Source organism: Mauremys mutica, chromosome 3 (assembly GCF_020497125.1).
Source record: "Mauremys mutica isolate MM-2020 ecotype Southern chromosome 3, ASM2049712v1, whole genome shotgun sequence".
Taxonomy (NCBI): domain Eukaryota; kingdom Metazoa; phylum Chordata; order Testudines; family Geoemydidae; genus Mauremys; species Mauremys mutica.
The window spans coordinates 200,181,370-200,206,473 of record NC_059074.1 but is presented as its reverse complement, the minus strand read 5'-3'; the positions used below and the strand labels follow the sequence as shown (position 1 = coordinate 200,206,473).

Below are 25,104 nucleotides of genomic sequence, written 5' to 3'. Positions count from 1 at the left end.
TAATTCCTAAAGAATGACTTACTAAGAGTGCACGTTGGTCCGGCCCAGCCAGGCGTGCACACACACTCAAATCCGGTAGAGGTTTCTAAGCAGCTTCCTCCATTGTGACAAGGATCAGAAAGGCAGGCGTGTTCCGCTGCACCAAACATACAACCACATCAGTTTGGGGACAGCCCAATAGATATTACCAGTAACCACTACCATCCCTCTGCAGATTTCCACACCTGGGCCACCACACAAGACACCACTCTTATTCTTACTAGCACCCTTTGGTTTTACACAGTATCAAGCAGGCAGGAAATCATCTTTCATGCTAAGCTGACCTGATCAACATACCATGACTTATATCTGCTTGGGTTAGAGCCAATTTCGCTCTCCTACCAACTCCAGCACTCCCTAACATGAGAGCTACAGAAGTCTTCAAAAGTTAGACAGAGTCTGATTGAGGAGATACCAGTCATTCACCATGGAACAACTGTGAGCTCATCAAATGTCATTTGCCAACATTAGCAACAGTATTAAAAATGCCAGCTTCCCAGATAAGGTGTGCAAAATCACCACTAAATGCAAAAGACAGGGTAAATGCTAGATTGCAATTTGCAGCTGTGCCAAAGCACTTACCAATTTCACAGTTCTGTCCTGAGTAGCCCTCGGGGCAGGAACACTGATATTTGTCAGGCCCAGTGTTGCTGCAGGTACCACCATTCAAACAAGGCGGGTGAGTCCCACAGTAGTTAAGATCTGTAAGAAGATGAGCACCAGAATACAAGGCTTGAACAAGGGGTTTGTGCCGTTACTCTAGATACTTTATAGAATGTATCTATGCACAAAGGTGGGCCAGGACACAGGAAAGCTAAGTGTGTATGCGAACAACCGATGCATGGCAGAAACACAAAAGACAAACACCCACCACGTTTCTGGATGCTCTCTCTCTACACTAAGTCCAACAGCATTAAAATTCAAGTTTTACACTTGGCTATCTACAAGATTAGCATACCTTTATCGCAGAGCTGACCACCCCAGTTGGTTTCACAGAGGCATTGCCATGGTTCAATGCAAGTGCCATGGACACATCCTGGGTGCGGAATGCACTTATCACAGTACTGGCCTTGCCATCCATACTGACACCTTAATAAAAACAGAACAGGGAAACAAAACTTGGAATTACTTCCAGAGAGTACAAGGGACTGCAGAACTCCAAGGTTTTAAGATAGACTGGGGGAGGTGGGGGGGAAAGGAAGCCATTCAAGGTTTGTTTCATGGTTTCTTGTAAACAAACATTTTAGCCATTTTGCCAAGGTCTCTAAAGCCGGCCTGCTCACAAAAGAATAACTGTTCTGAGAGAAGCAGCATGGGGCCATTCATCACAATAATACTCTATTCTGAGGCTCACACAAACGAGGCAAAGAGGGTGGGTGTGCGCAACAAATCAATCTCTGGACTTTGACAGAATGGATTATACATTAAAAAAAGTCAGGGGAAACCATGGTTATCTGGAGAGCCTCATGAATGCAAGGTTCCAGACATTCGAGCCACACGGTGTGTGCAGGCAGACAAACAAACCACGCCATAAACACCAACTCAGAGCCCACTGCAAGGCAAGGCAAAGAGCTAAGCAAGTCATCTCAGTTTTAGAGGAAGTTACCTTTAATCTGTGCTAGACTGTGGTAGAAGCCTTTATATAAAGTTATGTAACATGCATGATAATGGGATTTTAAAAGGCTCCCATAATTTGGTGTTTGGTCAAAAAAGCCGCCTCTCTTTCAGTGTACTTCAGAGCTAGTGTTTACACAGGGGGAGGGAGGAATCTAGTCACTCTGCATCCAGTTTTATCTATTGTCTAGAGCATGGATTTAATAAGTATTACTCATCTTCACCAAGCTACAGAGATTGGTTTGATTTTAAAAAGGGAGGAAGAAAATCTTTACTGTGCAAAAGTCAGACGTTCGCTTTAATGTGAGTGCACTTCAGACTTTAAACAGTTCTATTTTTTCTGTAAGAATTAAAATATATTGGAAATTGAGGGGTTTAAGTGTGAAGTCAAGGGCCTAACTAAGGAAAGTAATGCAGTAATGGTGGTAAATGATCAGCAGTAATTATTCACTAAGCCATCACTAAATTATGAAAATAAACCTTCTGCAGCAATCAGGTAGGCTTTCAGTTTTCAAAAGAGCTGTTCTCTGACCAGTAAATCCATCTCATGGGAAAAGCTAGAGGGTTCCATGTGATGGCTCATCAGCCACAGCTAGTGGTAAGTTGAACTCCCCCTTCTAAAAATCCTCCTAATTAATTTTTTCCATAGCTATTTCAACAGCAGCCTGTCAAAGCCCATGTGAAACACCTGATGTTCTTATGTGAATGAAAAATAAAAAGAAGTGTTAGTCTAACTTGCAGAAGTTTCTTTGTGAGCAAAGGACACCAAAAATTCATGGCGGGGGGGGGAGAAAGAGAGAAGACAGTCTTTCCCCAACAACTTTCCATTTACAGAAAGTGAGAAGGATGCAAAAAGACCACATTTAGGAATGGAACCTGCACATTCCATTGAATTCAATGCTACTACTCGCATGCATGCAACTTTATAGCCAAGTATTTGCAAGAGAGCACCTTAATTTTATAAGCATTTGCACCCTTTCCAGACTCTTTCACTCCCTGCTAGGAAATGGAGGCAAATCACTGAAAATCTTTACTCTTGCTTTAGTTAAACAAAAGCTACAGTAATGAACTTTTTAAAAGAAGCTAGAGCTCTGACTTCCATTTTGAAGGACAAGCCCAGAGCCAACAAAGAGCAACAGGAATCTTCTATTAATGCCAGAACAGAAATCCGTTAAGTTATTCTCATTGAACAACAGGCATGGAGCAGTTTCTCATGAGAAATGTGGAGTGCCTTTGCTTGTATAATGATTCATGAGGAAATTTGGTTTTGTTGGCAGTTCTGTGTTGAACAGATTGACTCTCAAAGGGGGGGAAAAGATATTTTAAGTATGTTTGCAAGTCATCTGTTACACCAGACCCCAGAGAAGCCTCTGCTGGGACATTTTTAAATTCCGTTGCATTTACAACATACAGCCTATATGACTCATCAAAACTTCGGGGGGGGGGGGGGGGAGTCAAATCTTATTTCTGTGTTCACTTGAAAAGATACGAGTCTCCCTTGGCAAGCAGAGCGCCAAAAGGGCAGCATTGTTCTAAGACTGTGCAAATGAAGTGTGGGAAAGTTGCACCTTCAGTAAATAAGAGCACTAGTGCATGTCTGGGCAGTGAGCAGGAGGTGAGACTTAGAGAAAGACCTTCAAAAAAATCTGGAAACAATGCCTGTTCTAGTGAGGAGCCCGCAATCCGTGCATGGCCTGCTTGTTCCAACAGCAGCAGCACAAATCCTTGGTGTACATCAGCTGAGGCTGCCTCAAGCAGCTGGCCCACTTCTAAAGGACCAACGACACTTCTGATCAGATTTACTCCAACGGGCTCCTCAATTTAACATCTTGGTTTGGTGTTTTGCAGCTGGATCAGCTGACACCAATGCTGTTAAACATCAAAACCGCAGGAGTCATTTCTTTTGCCTCGCTCTAGCGCTCCCCCAAAGACAGAAAAGGGAAAAGCAATCCACAGTGTCAGGTAGCATTGTTTTGTTTCCTACTTGTGCTTTCTGAACCTTCCTTTAGGAAGGGATGAAAACTGCTCTGTTCCTTTTAACCTTCTGTATTTTGCCAATCTTCATTCTTAGCCATGGCCATGCAGGATGTATGCAACATGCTGCCACTGGACCAAAGGACTTCATACATAAAACCACCGCTCCTTATTCCCTTGCTAGATGGGCACAATCAGTGGTTAAACAAAAATTGCTAACCACGGTTTGTCTTTAAGTAGCGTTGACATTGAAACATCCAAGACTCTGCATTGATCGGGGAATAAGCCTCCCCCTATTGTAAATACGAATACAAAAAAATAATTCAAGACATTCCAAAAATTTAATTGTTAAATTGTTCAGTTACGTCCAAGCTCTGCTTTTCATTGTCTCCTGCCCAGACCGGAATCGACTTCAAAGCACAGCAACAAAATTCTGCATTCATCAGTGTCTGCTGACAAGATTCCATCCTCGCCATTAACCTCTCAGCACTCAGAGCCTGGCTCAGAAAAGCCAAAGAACCAAGAGATTTTACTAATCCCATTCTAAAGAATGCTTGACTTTTGCCTATTGATGGGAAAAGCTGGGCAGGGGGTGGGAGAGTAAGGAAGAAAAGCAACACTGTATTTAGAACTGCTGGCAGAAAAGCCCATAATCAGCCGTCCATTTTAAAAGACAAGTTGCACCAATTTATACAGATGCAATTAGTTACTGCTCATTAGGAAGCATCCACCATAAATTTGTTTTTGTTCCATTCAATTCATAAATGCTGCCATTTGCTTTTTTCCACCCTTAAAGGCTCAGATGCATTTATAGCTTATTCAGTGTGACTGGCATGAAAAAAAGATGCCCTTGCCTGAAATAACTGGAGAGTTCGACTTCTCCCCTTGTCCAGCATTCACAGCATGAGTGGTTACAAATTTGTTAGCAAAATCATTGTGTTTACCTGCATTCTCCTGGAATTTTGCAAGAGCCATGCTTGGGACTACAACCCTGACGGCAAATAGCTGCAAAGAGAAAAAGCATCAATAAGTATGCTGTCCATTTCCCACATCCTCACGCTCGTGGGAATGTTTTCATCTCTTTCTAGCATTGTAATCCTACCAAAGCCAAGGTTTAACAGGTCTCTTATATCAACTCTAGTGGAAAGAGATGCAGGGTGTGCCTTACGACAGCAAATCCATCCAGGCAGCTAACTAAATAGGGATCCCACATGATGCTGTTTTAAGAACGTGTCAACCCCAGAGAAGCCATTGTGCCTAATAAACTTGCACCCCATGATGTTCTACAAGAATTTCTCTTTCTGCATCAGAAGGTGAGAGGAGCCCTTCCCTCACCTTACAAAAAATGCAGTGCTAGTTGGCTTGGTAATAACCAGCTGTTTTCTCCCAGATCTGTGTGCACACACCATTTCAGTGGGTCTAGATTGAAACTGCACACATTTTATCAAACACGTTCTGCTGACATTCTTCCAGCTCAGGGTTCTGCATTTCTCTTGCAGAGGTTCACACTGTTAAGGGATTGAGAACACGCGCCGCAACGTCCACTCATGTAGGAGACAGCCTGGAACTCTGCGGCTGAAAGGCTTTTTATTTGCCCATTCAGCTTTACGACACATCTCGTCTTCCTGCTCACTCTGAAGTGCTGCACAAAATGTTCTGTCCCACGAGGGAAATCTTGGTCCCATTAAAAGTCAGTGGCAAAACCCTCACTGGCTTCAAATGAGGCCAGATTCCACCCCCAGGCTACGATGTGGGTAATCAATGTTACTCAATTGAAGAGGACACCTGCTAATATTCCAATGCTTCTTGAATTGATATGGGGCTCAAAAGAGATGCTGGGTAAAGTCATTAGGCGCTTTTGAAAACTCTGCCCATTAAATAGAAAGCCCCATAGAATAAAATCCATTATCTATATAATGGGTACATGGGCAGCCATGGTAGCTGCAAAAAGAGATAAAAGGTGGACTGCTGTCCAGTCAGTCCACCTTAACCCTGAACTGGAGAGAACAGTCCTTGCCCAATCAATCCTTGGCCTCTCTGCAAGGCTACCAACAAAGGCACCAGTGAGGGGTTACGATGGTGTAGATGGTTATCCTCTAGGAATTGGACTGACATTAGCAGGCAACAGAATAGCAACCTTGAGGTTAAGTGCTCCATGTCCATTGAACTATCCAAGACCATTATCAGTACAAAACTAGTTACAAACCTTTGCTGCATTCTGGCCCCATCCAGCCTTCCAGACAAGTCTTGTTGCCGTTCTGATCACAGGTATGGTGGCCAAAGAAGTCGTCTCTCGGTCGACAAAACTTGTTGCAGCCAAAGCCATAGTAATGCTCATCACAAGTCACACGGATCTGGTACTCAAAATGGGCAATGCCTGCGTTTTGTTTCAACGTCTGCCACTGACGGCTCGGATTGATCATACCGGAGTGGGATGCCTTTTCGATAATGCTATCGGGATCTAGAAGTCAGAAGTGAAGGGGAGGTTAATGCTTTGTTGGTCATCTGAACTGGATGGAAGTCAGTCAGTCTCACAAACAGGATTTCGAGAGACTGCTGTATGGTGGCTTTATTTAATTGGGTCTCCAAAATTAAGAAAAAGTTGCCCCAAAGCCTATGCATGTCTGTTAATGGCATGTATTGTGTACTGAACAGAAACCAGACTGAAGACAGTGAGAACAGTTAGGCCAATGCTGACCGCCCCTTTTGAGTAGCTCATACTTAAGATTAGCAAATTGAGGAGGAAAACAGAACTGCATTTACTCCTACCTATAACAGGGATAGGAATCTAAGCTTGGTGCAGCATGCATTTTGCGCCGCTTGTTCAATTAGTATTGTATTGTCCGTTACAGTATTTGTGAAAACCTCCAGCCCTAATATTATAGCCTAATAAGGTAACCTTTCAAACTGGACAGACACATGCAAAAGGCTTGCAGGCTTCTGGAAGCCAGGTATAAAAGAGTTTTCTACATGAGAAGTCTAGTGACATTTGGCATACGTGATTCTCATTCAGTTTTGGCCAGGAAATACTGTGAAAATTAGCTCTTTAGATGTTAGCTGACACTCGCCTAACGGAGATTTGTACCAATAACTCAAATTGCTTTATGTGGAGTATAGTTTTCCCCTTCTCTCCTTAAAGAGTTTAAACTTTGTACTTGACATTTAGTTCCAGCAAAATTTTCTGGCTTTTAGAAACATACAACTGTCTAAATCACAGCCTGAAATAATAATATTTCACATTAGCATGGAACATTGTATATATCTGTGGTATTTCACTTTGTAGTCCAGGTCTTGTGACTTAAAATGATCTGACACTGCCTTACGACCTGCTGCTAGCAGCACTTGACTGCAGAGTGAAAGTTTATCATAAAATAACCAGAATACCCTTGCAAACCCAGTGCGAAAACAAAACTAAAGTACCAGGCCAGACTTCTGTATATGGGAGCATAATCCAGAGTCAGAAAAATTCTAAACGAGAAGGGCCCTTTGCCAGTAATGTATTAGAATGCTCTATCTGAAGGACTATCACATTTAAGAATTAAATTGAATCAAAACATTTACTTGTTCTTTCAACACTTAAGGTTTGGGACTTTACATAAGGCAGACTTGAAGGCAAATAAAACTTTTGCAAAGCTGATGAAGACATGGGCTATTTTCTTTCTAAATTTCTTTAAATGTGTTCATGAGAGCCCACTTTTAGCTTTCAGAATGAACTTCCAAACAAGATGGTTATTCAAAGCAGTAACAATTCATCTCTAGCTAAGATAAGCCAAATAAATCGAAGTATTCACTATCCCACCAGAGAAGCCTGTTGATCTGTGTTTAAACTGTCATTGTATTCTTGGGTGCAGGAGTCCAGTGTCTATTGCATTTTTACAATTTAGAGTTAATAGCATCCGCTTCTTATTTACTTTATGTTTTAGAAAGGTTTTCTTTCTAACTCATTTTTCAGAACTATGAATAATTTGTAATGTAGGTCCCCCCCGCCATTATGAACAGAGTTTTTTGCACTGCTTTAACTATGCTGATTTCAAACTAGTATAGTTCCCTCAGTACAACACTGTAGCTTGAATGCAATTCTGTTGGTATAAAGGAATATCTTGTGAGCTTATTTCTGTAAAATTAGTCTCCAGTTCAGCAAGGTACTTAAGCACATACGTATCTGTTGGTCTTCAGTGGGACTACTCAATGGATGAAGATACACTCATGCTTAAGTACCTTGCTGAATTGGGGTCTAAGTGACTTTGCCAAGGGCATGCATTGAGTCTGTGGCACAGCTCTGCCCAATCCCAGTCCGGTGCCTTTTCATCCTTTCATGCTGAATGAGGAAGAGGCTAGTGAGAGAGTCAGATTACCAGCAGGATTATAGAACGGATTTGCTTTTGAAGCTGAGAATTGTTCCTTCACATATTCACACCCGTTTCACTTCATGGCACCAGAAAGCCATGTTTCCTTCAAAAAAAAAAAAGGGTACAGAGCTCCCCTCTTCTTGCCTCCACTCAGCACCCCACCCCAACATCATTTGGGAGCATGTATTTGTTGCACAGATAGGTAGCTCTGCCATGTTTTACTCATGCTTAGTCCTTCAGGCCCTTAGCCACAGCTTGCTGAACCCAATGGCAACACTCCCATGAACACAATGGGTTTTGAATCAGGCCCTTAGTGCACTCAATTTTACCATGAAATAAAAATGATTGGAGTTGGTCTTTTTTGGTTACCATTAAAGTATCTTTCTTAGATACAGGTCACAGTAATGTCACTGCACACGTAATTCCTGATGAGAGCTCATGTGGGCATGCATGACCCTGGTCAACACCTGCCAATAGCCATTACTCAGAGAGCAAAGGCATTTTCATAATCACGTATGCCATGTTCTTCCTTGTATTCTTTCCCCACCCTCCCCTTAGTCCCACCTGGAAGCACAGGAGAGGACACCACAGCCCTTCTACTCCCAGTCCACACCAGATTAATAAGGAGCACACACTCATAAGAATGAAGCCAGCCAGCCTAGAGAAAGTGATCTTCATAATTCCCTTGATGACATCTGACTTGGGATCCCAAGCTTTGATAAAGGAGTTAGAGGAAACATTAACCAATTGGCAATTGCTGAGGTGGAAGAGAGAAGCCCTCTGACAATACTAAAGCTTGTACTCTGCTCTTAACACCAGAGAGCTGGTAGGGTTCAGGCAGGGTTTGGCTAAGCTGCAGTAGTTTGAGCATTGGCCTGCTAAACCCAAGGTTGAGAGTTCAACCCTTGAGTGCCATTTAGAGATCTGGGGCAAAAATCTGGGGATTGGTCCTGCTTTGAGCAGGGGGTTGGATTAGATACCTCCTAAGATCCCCTCCAACCCAGATATTCTATGATTCACAGTGTGACCAGCAATGTTAGGTATTTAACTTGAGATGCCTTGTAGGGGGCCCAGTTTTCAGAAACTGCTGAGCACCCACCCTCAGAAAAGCTAGGCACCATAAGGCGTCTTTGGCCACTGAAATTGGTCACTTTAAAATCTTGGCCTCCAAACATCTTCCAGCTATGGTTAATTTACATGATGCTGAAGCCTCTTACGCTTGACTTGAATTCACATGCAACTGATACTAGTAAGCTATAACAGCACTTGGCCATACCCCTTGTCAGCTCCGTTTGTTTTACTGATGAAGCAACAGACAGTGGTAGTGAGCTGGAACCTAATCCAGGACAAAGCTAAGAACACCTCTGGGTTAAATCCTGGCCCCATGGAAGTCAAACTCCCTTGGACTCCAATGGGTATGCCTACACTGCAATTAAAAACCCACGGCAGGCCCATGCCAGCTGACTCGGGCTTGCGGAGATCAGGCTGTTTAGCTGCAGTGGAGACATTCTGGGACTCTCCCACCTCGCAAGGTCCTAGAGCCCAGCCTCCAGCCCGAGCCTGAACATCTACATGACAATTAAACAACCCCAAGCCCAGTGAGACTGAGTCATGCAGTGGAGACATACCCAATGGAGCCAAGGTTTCACCTCAAGTGCTACATGGGATACAGCAAAACTGCTGGAGGGGAAGACAAGGATACAGAAAAGAGACCGTCAAGTCTAGTTTTATATATTTTTTTTAAATGACCAAAATTTCCATCAGGTCTGTCATATGGCATTAAAACAATGAACCCTGCTAGAGCAGTGTCCAGGACACAATGGTACCATGCCCTACTTTTTCCAACAGCCCTAAAGAAAAAAGGTCCAGTAGAATTTAATGGAATTAAACTATTAGGGTTTCATAGGAAATGCTGCAGAAGCCTACAGAACTTCAACCATTTAAGAATGTTATTGAAAGCTTGGCACCCCCTGTTAAAAACTCTATGGAGATCCCCTTTAAAGATGGGTGAGTCTACTGTCAGCAAGGTGGTGACACTCCAGGAAGGAGAAAGTGTTTGTGCAATAGGGTCACTTAGATGACCCAATTAAAAATATACCATGGTGAAGCTATTGAGAGAAAGTTTAATCAGGAACATGTGCAAGACCAAGTCCGCACTGGGCCAAACATGCTGTTTGGGCGGGTGGAGGGGGAGGAACCATGAGGCAGTTTTCTCTGAAGACAATTTTGCTTCCAGAAGATTAGAGCAAAGAAAGGATTCATTGTGAAGCTTTGGAAAGTCTGTTTCATGAAAAAAAGATGAGTTCCAATAATAGTAGAGATGGCAGAGATCCAGGCTGAAAAAAAATCCCTGCGATCTTACTATAAACAAGACCTTCATTTTAAATGCAGACCTCTTCCGTTTATAATTTGACACTGCCAGTATAGAAGCACCTATAGATATTTTTCCCCTTGAATAAAGTTTGTGCAACCAAGGCCGAAAGGTTCCCTGAGCAGTGATCCTGGACTTCAAATCATACATGCCGCTCTCTCAGAGTGTCACTAGTCATAAGGTATGTCTACACTACCCACCGGATTGGGGGGCGGCAACTGATCCAGCGGGAATTGATTTATCGTGTCTAGTCTAGACATGATAATTGACCCCCAAGCGCTCTCCTGTCGACTCCTGTACTCCAGCGCTGTGAGAGGCGCAGGCAGAGTTGATGGGGGAGCAGCAGCAGTCGACTCATTGCGGTGAAGACACCACGGCAAGTCGATCTAAGTACACAGACTTCAGCTACATTATTCACATAGCTGAAGCTGCGTAACTTAGATCGATCCCCCCCTCCCCCCAAGCGTAGACCAGGCCATAGACAGGAAGGGAGAGCATGGGTGTCACTTATTGGCAGTTTTCATTAGTTTTGTTACATGTGACCTTCTTAATTTGTCGAACTAGTGGGACTTAGAAAGTTAAGCCTGTTCCTGAAATTTGATTTGTGCAGAGGGATCCCTGTGCCCGGGCACAGCCTCTGTGGGGTCCAGGGAGGCACAGGGGTTTGCCCCTACAGATTTAACTTAAAGTGTAGGGCTTTGGCACTTCACACACATCTGTGGGTTCCTCTACCATGCTGCGTCCGGAGCCCATTCCAATCCCAAGCTATGGATGATTTAAGTAGTTTGTCTTCACAGTTCAAGTAGGGCTCAGTGCATTTTGAGGGGTGGGAAGGGGGCACAGATATCCGGTTGGTGGACAGAAGGTCTGGTATTTTCTTCGCAACAATTTGGCAGAGCATTTCCAATTCCTTGACACAATAAGCAGTTTTGCTTCTGACAACAGCAGCATGAGAGTCTTAGGGACCCAGAGAAGGAACCACAATAGAGGCACAGGCCTGAACTCTCAAATGTAGTGGTAGTTTATACAGTGAATATTAACGTTTAATTATAGGTATACACACCCCAGTGACGGCTGGATATCAGCAGCACAGCTCACCAGCCATTGGGGTTTATAGCTTCCTCTGACTAGTACGAAAAGCCGAAACTGACCACACAAGGACAAAGGAATTGGCCAAACAAAGACATTCCAGGGGAAGATCTTCCCCCTCACACATCCCCCATGTTTCAGCCAACTTTATCGGGTGGTGTCTGCTACATATTTCCTGAATACAAATCCCTAGATAGAGAACCTATCCCCCCGCACCCAAGAAAAACAAGTACTACCACCAGTTTCTCATCTTTCATCTTCTAAAATGTTTAGATAATGACTACATTGAGTCTCACTGTGGCTTTTATAAGTGATGTGTAGCCTAGGAAAAAGTTCAAGCATGCTTAAGTGACTGACACTTAAATCCCATTGACAGTCAAGAGGATTTAGGTTCCTGGTACTCACGTAGTTTTTTTTAAAAAGAGGACTTAAGCCCTTTAAAAAATGTACCCCTCATTGCTACTTGGATTTTTCCCCTCTCCGGAATGGATGTAGGCCATACCAATGCATATCCTCACTTATCACAGACCCAGACCCTGCAGGTTGTGTGACTTCCCTATTTCCTGCAAGGTGCTTTAGAATTACATGCAGAGCTCTAGCAAAAGTCCTCCCACAAACTGCGGGTGGAATACAGTCACAAAGGAGCCCCATTCACATAAAAGCCTTTCAGCAGGGAGCTGATTGAGGCGTTTTGAATGAGAAAACTAAGGAATGAATACTTACTAGCAGTGTCATTGCTGTAATCCCATGCCTCAACAAGCAACGTATAGGATCGCTGCAAAACAAAATATATACATTAGTACTGTACCTCAAAGAGATGGCACCTTTCAAAAAAGCAAACATTTTAAAATAAAAAAATTCAAATCACCATCTCTCAGACTGAATCCATTGAAAACATAAATAGGCAACAGATTATACTTGAGACAAACATGATCCTCTTAAGTCAGACTGGATAAGGTGACTTGAGACCTTTCACCTTGAATTGCTCATCTTTGTCATCACTAATGCATCTTATGTGCTTAACCAGGAAGTACAGCTTTTCACACTATGCTGTCAATTAGAATTTAGCAACTTTGGCAAAAATGCACACAATTGGAGGGGAAATGATCAGCTGTTTGGAGAGTTTTAGTTACAAAACTTTGCTTTGTATTTTGTTTTAGATCCCGACCTTTTTTCCATCCTGAAAGCAAGGGGTGTTGCAAAGATTATTCTGCTTGGCCTCGGCAGCGCAGTCTCTAGAGGGCTTTGCTTTTCAGCACCCCTTTGAAAGCTTTGTCCGCACTAGGCCGTCACTGCTCCCACAAGTATCAGGTAACTAAGGCAAGAACTGATGAATCTTGGAAGGGGGTGGGGAGCGAGAGGCTCTGTCAAACAAAGCCTTGGCTCATACTATTTGGAAGAATTAGGGAAGCGGGAGACACGCATGTGTCATATTTATAGACAGACTAATCTGCCAATCAGGTCTCTAGCATTCCCATAATAATGATCAGCAACTAACCAAAGAGACTGACTGCTTCAGGCTGGAAGTATGCCAGGTCCTACAGCTAAGCTCCCTTTATCGTCAAACCTGACTCAGGAACAAAAGTCATTAGAACTTTCCCCACCTTTATTAGGCCATGTTTTAGCCTGATCCTGTATTTCTCCCCACCCCCACTCCCCCACCCCCAATATTGTCATGCTACCAAAAAATGTCTAGGCTTAGATACAGATTTTTAAAGAGAGTCAAAAGGTTAAGAATTTAGAAAAAAAGGAAACCGAAGTGGTGTGTTTGATTTAGTCAGATGTCAGTCTAACCTTTTGGAGGGAGGGTGTGTGAAAAACTGATGCACAAGTTAGAATCTTGTGCAAGAGAAGTTGAGTCATGTGGTTTCTTTTTCACACTCACTTCTATTCTTGCCAGCAGTAAGTATCTGTCCATTTGTAAAGAGAGTCGCATGTAGCGATTAAATACTGTGTTACCAGAAACAAAACCCAGTTTATTTAAAAAAAAAGACTATAGCTGCAAGGTGTAAGCATCAGGCAGACTTCAAAACCCCTCCCGACCTCCCCTCCCCACAAAAAGTCAAAGCCAAATAATTTCTCACGACTGGACACAGCATGCAGCCTTTGAATGAAAAAAAAAATCTAGTTTGTGATGGACACTAGCTTGGAATCTAGCCTAAATACGTTTCATATTCAAAGCAGACTCAGATTCCATTTCGTTCACTGATAACTGTGGGAAAATGCTTTGAAAAAGCAAGCAAAGCTGGGCAAGCCAAGACATGTGCCCAACCTTCCCAGCAAAGTATAGATCGGCCCTCACCATTTTTGGTTAATATTTCATCAATAAAGTTACACATTATTTGTTACTATTCTGGGAAAAGCCTTGCAACTTGGAGGAAATGCTCTGAAACAGCTTTAGAAGGCTTTCCCACACAAGTCAGAGGTAAAAATTCCTGAGACATAATTAAATGTGCATTTCATTTCGCTTCTGGCATGGCTACTGTCACCTCTCCTCCTCTGTTTAATTACAACACTGCCAAACCCAAAACAGAGTGTGACATGTTACAGCAAGCTTGCAAAAATATTATGCTACAATGGAGAATAAATTATGACAACAACTTGCACTATTTCAATAAAGTTAAGGATGTTTTCCTTTTCGCCTTGCATAATTGTTTTGGAAGATGTTCCATCTGAACACATAGCAACAGTCCCTGCTAAATTCTTAGGCTTGTTTACCAACACAATCCACCCTCAGGAAAGGAAAGGCAGAATCCCTGCTTTAAGAGCTACTGTTGCCACATACCTGTGTAACCAATTTTCAACAAACCACAGGGCTTCATTTAAAAACAACACTTAACATGGCAACCTCCTCCCTCCAAAAATAAAATAAAAGTCTACCTTTAAAAAAAAACTTGCAAACAGAAAAATGTTTAGCTAAAGAAAGCCATATTTTATGATTGGGAGAGAACTGTCCTTTCATCCACTTGGTTGTGCCCTCCCTGACAAAGAGTGAAACATTTGTGCTCAAGGAAGTTTATCAACTAGACTTTTTTTTAAAGTTTCAAAAAACAAAGCTAGTAAACCCCCTATGATGCAATCAGACGATTGCATTAATCTGACCATACCACGATAAGGATTTTCTCTACAAAGACTACATAGTGTTGAGATATTAGACTATTTTAAAAGGTGCCCATCATCCCCACTTTACAGATCAACAGTTAAGATATCTCAGGAATGACTACTTACAGCATGGAGGTTTAATTTTTCCCATGCCCACAACTGACCTCTGCACATCTTTGAATAAATATACATCCAGACACAAGAATTCCACATCACGCACCTTATTCCATCAAAGCAAGGTACCAGGCAGCAAATCAGCAGTGAACTATGATAGAGTCACACCCAATTAGCCACTATAAATCTGATCTTGACCAGAGGGCAAAGATTCAAGCCAGCTTTGGTCTCATGCTAGAAAGGAACTTCAAGCCACTAGTTTGCAGAATGTTCACACACTCATAGTTTAATCAAAACCAAGAACATGCTACGAATATACCATCATGGTCACATCTGAACGAGTTTACCAAAGCTAGGGGATCGTTAAAATAGCTGGGCTTATGGTAGGTAGTATAGGGAGCACTAAATACATTTGTGGAGGTTGGTTAGATAGCAAAGTGAAACCAAAAAGAGTTTTGAGAACTCTTGGCAGTTCTAAGCCAACCATCACCATATTTATTCCTGATCTGTAGATGACAGAACCCATGAAGAACTTTTGTGACCCTTTAAATCTGTCACTGGTGGTCACTTGTGAGGGTGTGGCAGGATATTGCTGCCTCTTCAGATTATTCAGTGTTTTAAGTCACGGCCAGAATGAATGCATAATCCAGGAGGGGTTTAAAAAGCAGAGAAGTCTTTGGAAGAAATAGGTGTCAGTGTTTTCACAGGGGACTAAATTTTAAGGGCCAAAACTGACACAGCTTAAAAAGGCCAGATTTTCAGAAGGCAGGTGCTGAGGACTGTCAGGGGCTGGGAAGCAAGCTCCTTTAAAACTCCCTCTCCCCCCCAGAAATCATTAGACCCTTTGAGATCTTGATCCCCCACATGAAGAACAGGGATCCAACCAGACAGAGCAGCAGCAGAATGTCCTTGTCATTTGTGAAGGGATATTCCCCCTTTGGGGGGTTGCGACTCCTGTCCTAGAGAGTTAACCACCCAAGACACCTGCCGATTCAGTGTTTCGCATGCTTCGCGACGAGCAGCGGGAAGTCCAATTTGACTTTTGTACATGCTTCTCTTCTGTCAAACAGGGAAATCAGGTTAACCACAGCAATGCTCAACCTGTGCCCTGACTTGCAGCTCCCCTCTCGCTCTGCCTGGGTCTCAGGCAGCATGCCAGTCCCTACGCACTCCACGCTGGAACAGGAGACCACGAGCTGAGAGCTGCAGCAACTCTGCCCATTGGCTAAAGGGGGCGTGGCAGGGAAGGAAGAAATGAGGAACTTTTAAAACCTCCAGGGGGTGGAGGGGGAGAGCGAGACAGACAGACAGAGCCCAGAACAGATTTACAGCTAGCCACAATACCACTTCCTCCGATTGCTCAGCACGGTTCTCACTGTGGTGCCACATCACCACATGATGACAGAGTCAAGATGACACCACACGAACACCTGATCACATTGGGGCCATCCCGTTAGCTCCTGCTCCATCTGTTGACAGAGCAGCTCTTCAAAGCTGAATATTATTGGTTTGGACATATTTCATTGGATGGCCCCTTCAGCAGGAGAAGGAAGAGGGGAGCAAGAGAGAGACTCGTCTCCTTTGCTGAGCACAAGGCAGCTTGCAAGTTTCTCGCTGGGCCTTCCTACATAAAACAACCCTACAAGTTTTACTCTGTGTACCCAAGATGGCATTGCATACCATTCAGGCTTTGTTTAGACAGACAGTAACCTCACCTCCCACAGGCCATGGCTTTCAAGAACTTCAAAGGTTACATTAACACACTCCGCATGCAGGGCAGCATCTCTGAGGACCAATCACAACGTGCCCATGTGATAACACATTTCACTCTTGATAGAGCAATTTTTTGCCCCGTCTCCTCTCTGCTGAGAGAGGTAAAAACCACTCGATTGCCACATTAGAATGGGCCATACAAACAAATGCAGCTACATTAGCAGCTGCCAGGAGCCTCTCTCTCCTTGACAGCACAAGCCGAACCAGTCAAGACCTTCTCTGTGATACAGCTGTCCTCCTCCTGCCAAACGATGAAGGACACAAAATTACCGCTATCCGAACTATGTGTGCTGCATCCAATAAAGCAGGCTGATCTCTGATCTGGCAAGCCTGCTGGAATCATGAGTATCCTGTGAATACATAATGTGCTGAAGTTGCCATTGTGTGAAGTAAGTCCATGGTTTGTCTGGGAGCCGAACTCTGCTGAGTCTACTGCTGCTTCCTGTTGCTTGTCCTGTATTAGCATTATTTTTGGATAGGCCCCATTATGTCCTGTAATCCTCACTGCAGTCAGTATGGCCATGCTATTGTTCTTGGTTAATATTAGCAGTCAATGCCTCCGTCTGGGTGGCCGGACTACAATGTATTCTAATCACAGCACTAGAATGCACTAACCAAACAATGCGCCAGAAAAAGATCTTTAAAAAACTATGCCATCTCAATTTTAACAGACTTCAGTTTGGGGGGCGGCAGGGGGGAAAATCTCAACGGCAGGGGGTAGCATATTACAATAGCATTTTAATCAGTGCCTTATCTGATTACAAGGTTATTTTTTCCACAAAGCTCTCGCTTGTCACCAAAAAGACCCAGTAAGTAGGCCAAGATGTCAATGGTCACTTTAAACCCTCCCCAATAAGATTACCCACTATTCTTGTCCTTCTCCCTACCTGTTTAAAGCATCCCAGTGATAATTAAATGCACCAGTTACAAAAGGGTGGCAAGGTTAATAGAGAAAATACCTAGTAGCCAGCCAAGCAAAACAGTCAGGTTCACACAGAGCAAGCCTGAACAAGAGGCCTTTCTACTTATTACCCAAGTGCATAAAAACTGGGCTGAGCTGGTAAAGGACTCAATGTTTGACTAGTTACAAACCACTTTAACCACCTCTATCCACATTTTACAGTTTCTTTGGGATACTACAACAGTAATGAGTGTAATTGATGCTGTTGAGCAGTGACCACAGAATCACGAGTTCCATGCAATAACAAGACACTAACACCACTCCGTTTTCTTTCGACATCCTTCCCCATCTAGAAGATGCATGTAGGTTACTGGTTTGAGTGGCATTTACTAAAAGACCCTCAATGCCAGTGATTCTGTACTAAGTGTGAATTCAGGGTTTTTAAGACCAATCCTGTTCCCAGTTTGTTTGGTTTTTTTAAAGTGTATTAAAGAACAGTGGCTGAAGTCCACAGGTGCCATAAGATTTTTAGGCCTGAGCCTGGGAAAACTGCAACTTGTTCTCATTAAAAACTAATTTCTAGTCAAGAGACTAAATAGCAGCATCTCATGTAATGAACGGCATCATCAGTTTTAATAGCAGTAAGAATTAGTGTTCTTGCACTCTAATCTTCAGTCCATAATGAAATAGAGGGACACACAGCTCCAATTAACCTGAGGAAAGCTAACCCAAAAGGTATCTAGTCTTATGCAGTACAAAGGCAGACATCCAGCTACACAAAAGTTATGAGAGGACAGTGCCTAATGTATGCTATCTAAAGAAGCTTCCATATACACTTTAAGGAGGGCTACCCTGGGCCTGATTCAGCTCCCACCAAAGTCAGCTAGCGCAAGCCTTTATTTAAAATAAAGAACAAACAAAAACCTGCATACAAAAATAGTTAGTGGGACTGATTTACTTATGGACAGACTACGGCTATAGGAACTGTAATAAAATGGATGCACACTGAAGGTGAAATCAAAGACTGGATTGGAACAGAAGAGTCCCTAAAGAAGGGACAGATTAGGAGTGGAAGAGGTACCTTTCGAAAAACACATCACTCCTCTACAGTCCTCGAGAAGAGTTTGAATTTGGATGCCAGTTATGTTCCGGAATGTTATTTAATACACACTCCATTTTGGATAACAGTGCCCATTCAAACCATGGCACTCAGATGGGGAAAGCACTGTTTACCAATAATTCAAGTGGTACACATGTTCCAATGTTGATATATTCTTCTTCCCTGGCCGGCAGACACTACCTAAAATTAGGGATGTTGATATTACACACGTCTGTTAAAACCGATAGCCAGCCCTTCCGCCCGCCCCCCCAAAAAAGTCTTTATATTTCTGGCTAGTGACTGCTAGAAGAAAATATGTAATGCCAGTCCAAACAGCTTCTTTCACATCTTCAGGAACAGGCATAAGTTTTGCTTATTTAAAAAAAACTGTTTTCTTAGCCAAAGGGTGAAAGAAACATAGGAAATCCAGAACTTTTAAGTTTTGCAGTGAAACAGTTTAGAGGTTTTTACACCTCAGATTCTTGGTGCCTTGACACAATTGTGATCCTGGTAATCATTTAACGTTGGCACAATTTAATTTCTCAGGATAAACAAGCAGTTTGAAATCTGAAATATGGGCACCACAGAGGAGGCCAACTTTGACCCACCTCATGTTTATAGCCTCAGTGAACCCCAAGGTATCTTTTTGCATAAACACAACCAGTGCTGAACTTTGCTGAATGAATGCAGGGCTCCTTTAAAGCATGAGAAGCCATGAGATTTTGCAGTCTATTTTGGAAAATGCCATTCTTATAACTGATTCTAAATTAATCCTTTTGGATCCTGACTGATCATTTATGACAGCAGAATTATGCTCAATAACCTGCAAAGACAAACTTCAACACAAGGAACATGGACATTTTTGGTTTGAAACTTCCCTACGGGTTTAATGGATGTACAAAGTTCTGAAGGAAGTTCCTGGTGCCTTAAAATGAATCGTGCATTTAGCTAGAGTATAGTTGTATTTTTCAAGAGGCATTACAATTTGCACATTCTTTGGCTTACGGCTGCAGGTGCAGCTTTCTGGATGTAGTCTTTATTTCCTTCATGCTGGTCCGTTGCCCTGTTGCCTAGCAACCTTATTCAAGCCTCCAATCACTTAAATGAATTTACAGCCCACTATCTTCACTCCCATTACTCACAAGGGTACAGATCAAAACCTACACAACAGCAATGTTCTTAGAAGGCGAGTTCCAGCACTTCAGATCTATGTTCGTTTTAGGAACCAAGTCTAAGAATTAAAGTGATCAGCTCAAACTTGGATTTTTTTTTAACCCCGCCCAATGCATAAAAATCTTTACAGAGCTAAAAATGGTCTTAAAACTATTTTCAACACAAGGCACAAAGAAGCAGTTTGGCATGGGAAAAAAGATGTCAAAAAAAAATGTAGTCAAGGCAACAAGGCTTCCTGATGTTACTCACTAAAGCAGGAATGTCCAAGAAAAGCCCTTCCTCAAACAGAAAGATAACAGAACTGATGCATATTCAGAGGCCACTATGAATTGCCACTTGGCAATATGATTAACGCTTAAGCTCTGCCTTCTGTTAACCTTCAATGGAATTCTCCATTTGGCGTATACAAGTCAAATCTGTATCTGACAAATTGTTACAAGACAAACTTTTGTCCTCACGCTTAAGATAGGGAGAAAATAGTGTTTTAAAGCAAGCACAAATGTGGTCATTGAATTGAGTAGGCTCAAAGTTTCCATTTCAGGGTCACATTAGCACCACATTAAAAGCGATTCAGTATTCTGTTAGTATATTAAAAAAAATGTAGGGTCTCTTGAAATAGTTTGCATGCCTAATTTTAGTCCAAACAAGAGCTTTGCCACATTAAGTATTCCTTTGTTCAAATGCTTTAAGAATCACAATGGCTATTTCCCCATGGAAGCAAAAGCAGGTTGGATAAGTGACCAAGTAGGTGATCACTTCAATCTTAGAACAGCTTGTTTTCGGTGGAGGGTCTGAACCAACTCATTAGAGTTCTTCCATAGGAGTCAGCCCTTCTAACCTCACACCATCCAAAAGGCTTTTGAGAGGAGATGGTGCAAAGATGGTTACTATCCTGGGATTCCCTGGCCTGATTAGATCCAGCTAACAGGACAATGGAAGCAATTCTTTCACTAAGTGGAGACCAGCTAATACATGCAGTCAGGGTGCTGGTTTTTTAATGCCTTCATCTTTTGCACATCTGTGATCATGTTATCAATGATCTTAAAAATTCAACACACTTGAGGGTTTGGGTTTTTTTTTTTTTTTTTTTTAAAGGTAAGATAAAAAGCCACCCTAGATGAACCAGACCTTTGTGAAAATGTCAGAGCCCAGAGCAGAAGCACCACAGCCCCTGGCAGTACTTCAAATACCACAGATTTTTACAAAACCCTTGATCCTTTCAATGGCATATTTGAAATGAGATAAAACTTCTCAATTTAAAAAAAGAGAGCTTACACTTCCAACACAGTTGTGCAAACTATACTACTGTACTTTGTAATGCTTCAAAACATGGGCTTGGGTTTATCCCTGCAGCCTTCAGGTCTTGGGGGAGAAACAAAAACCCCCAACCTGACACTCACTAAAGCAGAGGTTCTCAAACTGGGGGTCAGGACCCCTCAAAGGGGTCACAAGATTATTACATGTGGGGCAGTCACGAGCTGTCAGCCACCACCCCAAACCCCGCTTTGCATCTAGCATTTATAATAGTGTTAAATATATAAACAAGTGCTTTTTAATTTGTAAGGGGGGGGTCCGCACTCAGAGGCTTGCTATGTGAAAGGGGTCACCAGTACAAACGTTTGAGAACCACTGCACTAAAGGCAGGTAGGAGGCAGCACAGGCATTTTCAGCACACAGGGCTGGCTGCCTGCTTTGAGATTATGGAGTCAATGCCTGCACTACAATTGGGGGGAGGGACTGAGATGGTGCTCCAGGAACTCCTTTGGTTCTTATCCCATGGGGAAGGGCCAAGCTTGGGAGAGGGTGGAAAGCTTACATAGGCTTCAGGCTTACCAGCAAGGGTAGGGGTTGGAGATGGGAAAGGACACTCCCTCCTCTCCCAGCAGGCAGTTAAGAGCACTTTAGGAGTCTGACCTTGGGCAAGGAAAGAAAGTAAAGCCATATTAAGGCACCTAGGTTAGAATGGCCTGACTGAGCAATGCAGAGCACTCAGCTGGCCCAGGGAAGCTATGCTTTCCCAGCACCTCTGGGGGGGGGGGGGGGGGGGGGGTTAGAGAAATAGGGGTTGTTTTGGGTTTTTTTGGGGAGGGGGTCCTAAATTTAAGCACCCAGCTTTGAAAATCTTAGCCAGTTTAGGAGACCCTAACAGAGCTGGAGTATACACGTGACAGGTACATAGCAAGAGGAGTGTGGGATAGACAGCTGTTGTATTCCAAGCAGTGGTTTCATGACCCATCTGGAGAACTGACTATATTCAGGGCTTACGTTCGGCCAGAGTTGTCCGGAAGAGAGCTCCAGTAGATATTTTCAACCACCCTGGAGTTTTCAGAATCATAGCGTTGGGTGGGGGGGTGTCATGGGGAGCTCCAGAAACACTGAGAATTTAAGCCCCTTCCCCACTCTCTGCGCTGAGGCTTTGCCAGGAGTCTAGCAGCACAGTTCTAGCAAAGCACATGGCCCTGGGCCCCACCTCCTTGTGGTCTCTGCCCTGCCACTGAGTTTGCAAAGCCAGCTGTTGGGAACCCAGAGCCAACTAACTATCCAGCGGTGGGGGAGAGCAGAGTGCAATGTACCAAGGTGGAAAGTTAAGCCCAGGCTCTTTATTTAGCTTCCGGAGTCTGCAAGTGCCTGGAAGCCTGTAACAAGATTCCCTGGGAAGTTGGCAGCTTGTTTGCAAATAGCAGCAGCAGCTTCCACCAACACCAAGGCCTGCAATGAGATTCCCCTTGGGGAAGGCAGGCAGCTTCCCCAAACACTCCCAGGGAAGGGAGCCAGTCATGACACACAGTTCATATGGGAATCACTGGACAGCCCCCGTCCCGCCACTCTTTTGGCTGCAGCACAAGCCTTAACTGGCAAAGGGGGAGGGGGGAGAGTGAACTTCTGACCTTATAACTCTTAAGCGACTTATTGGTGCTGTAAAGTGCAAAGATCCTGAGTTTGCTCCCCTGACCCAGCTAGACCTGGATCTGCTTTGTAAGGCACTAACAGGGTTGGGTTAGGGGCTCCCTTTCCTCTTTGTAAAGCCAGGATCCATCCCCCCAGTAGGACCCCACCCTGACTTCACAAGACCCCCATTACAACTCAGAGGAACAGGCTTCCATGCAGAGCACCTTGGAGCACCCCTCCCCCGCAGCATGCTATTGACTCACCGGCCAGGCAAAGCTGAACGGGAGAACAATCCGGTTCCTTTCGTTATTCCGGTTGTATTTTAAATTAAAGGTATTTCCTCCGATGACAGGAGTAGATCCGGAGCCGAAGCTGCAAGGGCCGCCAGCAGAGACCCGGGACTGATACTCCTTCAGGCAAACTTTAAAATACGTATCACACTCGTCTTTGGTGCACTTCCTATCTCCTGGGTTTCGGGGGCCATCGCAGCAATTCCCATTTTGCAATTCGCCATTGACGTTTTGCATGGCTAAGATCTCCAGCTCGAACTGTCCGGACGCTCGAGTCACCTGTGCAGCCCAAGAAAGGGAGGGAGAGAAGGGGGTCACCGGGTTGCTTTAAGCGGCTGTAACGAGAGAGCGCAGAGCACCGGTGACTCAGTCCCACACGGAGGGTTTTTTTTAAAGCGAGTTGCGGACCCCGCGAAGCGCCAGACTTGCATCTCCCAGAGAATCAGCAGGGCGTGAGAGCAGAGCCTCGGCTCCGGCTCCTGCCGGGGGCACTGCAAACCCGTCGGGGAACCAGGCCACCGGCTCTGAAGTCAAACTGAATTGAGGGGGGGGGGGGGAATCGGCTCTGTCAAACAGGGGCAGCCAAACCAGGTGCCACCGCTAAGATTGGAAAACGCAGCCCACGCTGATGCGCACGGCAGTCGGGAGGAAAGAGCGCAATGAACCTTGTTAAGCAAAACATCTTCAGGGGCGACCTGCACACCCAGTAAGGGGCTTTTTTAAAATCAAAAGCGGGAAACGAGCAGCAATTAAATCCTGCTAAAGGCCGGATCCCCCACCCCACCAGCTGGGATTAAATCTCACTACATGAATCCAAACCCCCTGGTCTGCAGCACTTGCCTATTGTTTAAGGATTTTCAGGTTTGTTGGGGGGGGGGGGGTTTGGGTTGGGTTGCACATAAGCGGCGCCTGCGGCAAGGGCGCGTTTCGGGGCGACCCAGCGAACCCGCAGGAGGAAGATCCCCCTCCGCGCCCACCCCGGGGCCAAGCGCGACGAAGCCCGGCGAAGGCGGGGGGCTGGCCGGGGCCGGGGCCGGGGCCGGTGCAGCCGCAGCCCCACGGGCGCTCGCGCTCACGTACCTTTCCCCGCAGGCATAGCAAGGCGAGGAGCAGGGGGGCGAGGGCGGGTCGCCTGGGTCGGAGCATGCCGCCGCCTTGCACGCTGCTGCTGCTGCTGCTCGCGCCGAGACTGCTGCTGCTGCGGCCGGCTGCTCCCGACTCTAATATACTCCACCGATTGGAGCATGCACGAGTGGAAAACAACACCACTTTTCACCGGCTCCTCAATAGCGCCCCGATCTCCAATGCAAAGCAGCCCAGCCTCCTTTTATGCTGCCTCGGCCGCCCTCGCCTTTCTTTTCTTTTCTTTTCTTTTTTTATTGCAATTATTCGGAGCCTTTTCTTCCTTTCAAATCACTTGCCACCGCTCGGTCAGGGCAGCACAATGAGCCCCCCTCTCCCCCCCGAGAGTAGGGACACATGCGACGCGCACAGAGAGAGGGAGCTGGAAGCCCGTCTGGGAGCCCCGCCGCTGCCTGCCTGCTTCATCTATCCCGCGGCAGCAGGAGGGGAAGCCGCCGCCAGCGCATGCGTCTCTATTAATATGCATGAGGAGGGTGGAGGGGAAGGGGGGGGGGAGTGGCACCGCCTGGTTCCCGGGAGGGAGGGGGGAGGGGAGTGTGACAGCTGCAGGGGTGGGGCGGGAGCTTTGCAGCAGGTGAGAGCCATGGCAGGCAGGTACGGGGCGGGGATGCGGATTAGCTGGCAGCGGGGCAGTGCGAACGGCGCTTGCAGCCAGCCACGGTGTCTCTTGCAGGAGGGGGCGGTCGAAGCCCCAGGGGCTGCTGCTGGGAACGGGGGGGTTGTTAACCCTTTCGGGTGCAGCCCAGGGGCAGGTCCCATCCAGCCCCCCTCCCAAAGCCAATGCAAAGCGCAGCCAGGGTGCAGAGCCCCGCCTGGAGGAAGGGGACTCGCAAAGCCCGCTCCCAGCTGAAGCCAGGTAGCGGATCCACCGGGGACCTTAGCACCGGCCCTAGGCAGCTGCAGGAACGTGATGTCAGGCGACCCCGGGAAAGGATCCAGCCCAGACTGAGGGAGGAAGGGGCCGGACCGACCCACGCGTGTGTCTGCAGCAGGAGCAGCCCAAAGGTTGCAAAGCCTCTGGGGGCTTGTCTCGCACCACCACCAATAACCCCCCCCCCTTACACTCCGCGATCGGGACCCGGGCGTGCACACGAGGGGGGGACCCCCAGGGGAGCCGCCAGCCCCTGGGCCGCGGTGAGGGGCGAGCCTGGTCCGGAGAACCCGGTGCGAGCCGGAGCCACGTG

At 45.2% G+C, this 25,104-nt stretch overlaps 1 protein-coding gene across 2 annotated transcripts in view; it reads right to left on the bottom strand.

Annotated features, from left to right (window-relative positions):
* The window catches only part of JAG1 (jagged canonical Notch ligand 1), a 36,139-nt gene extending 11,811 nt beyond the window's left edge, over positions 1-24,328 (bottom strand). The window contains exons 1-8 of one of the 2 annotated variants that reach the window (XM_045010385.1): positions 23,858-24,328; positions 22,751-23,056; positions 12,160-12,211; positions 5,834-6,088; positions 4,572-4,632; positions 998-1,128; positions 622-741; positions 23-136 (exon numbers count right to left, since the gene is read on the bottom strand). In XM_045010385.1, the coding sequence (XP_044866320.1) occupies positions 23-136; positions 622-741; positions 998-1,128; positions 4,572-4,632; positions 5,834-6,088; positions 12,160-12,211; positions 22,751-23,056; positions 23,858-23,923 (1,105 nt within the window). In that variant the 5' untranslated portion in view covers positions 23,924-24,328. Of the gene's footprint in view, positions 1-22; positions 137-621; positions 742-997; positions 1,129-4,571; positions 4,633-5,833; positions 6,089-12,159; positions 12,212-18,407; positions 18,424-22,750; positions 23,057-23,857 lie in introns of those variants that run through there. The other variant, XM_045010387.1, reaches the window with a different exon arrangement.
* Positions 24,329-25,104: the final 776 nt, after the last annotated feature.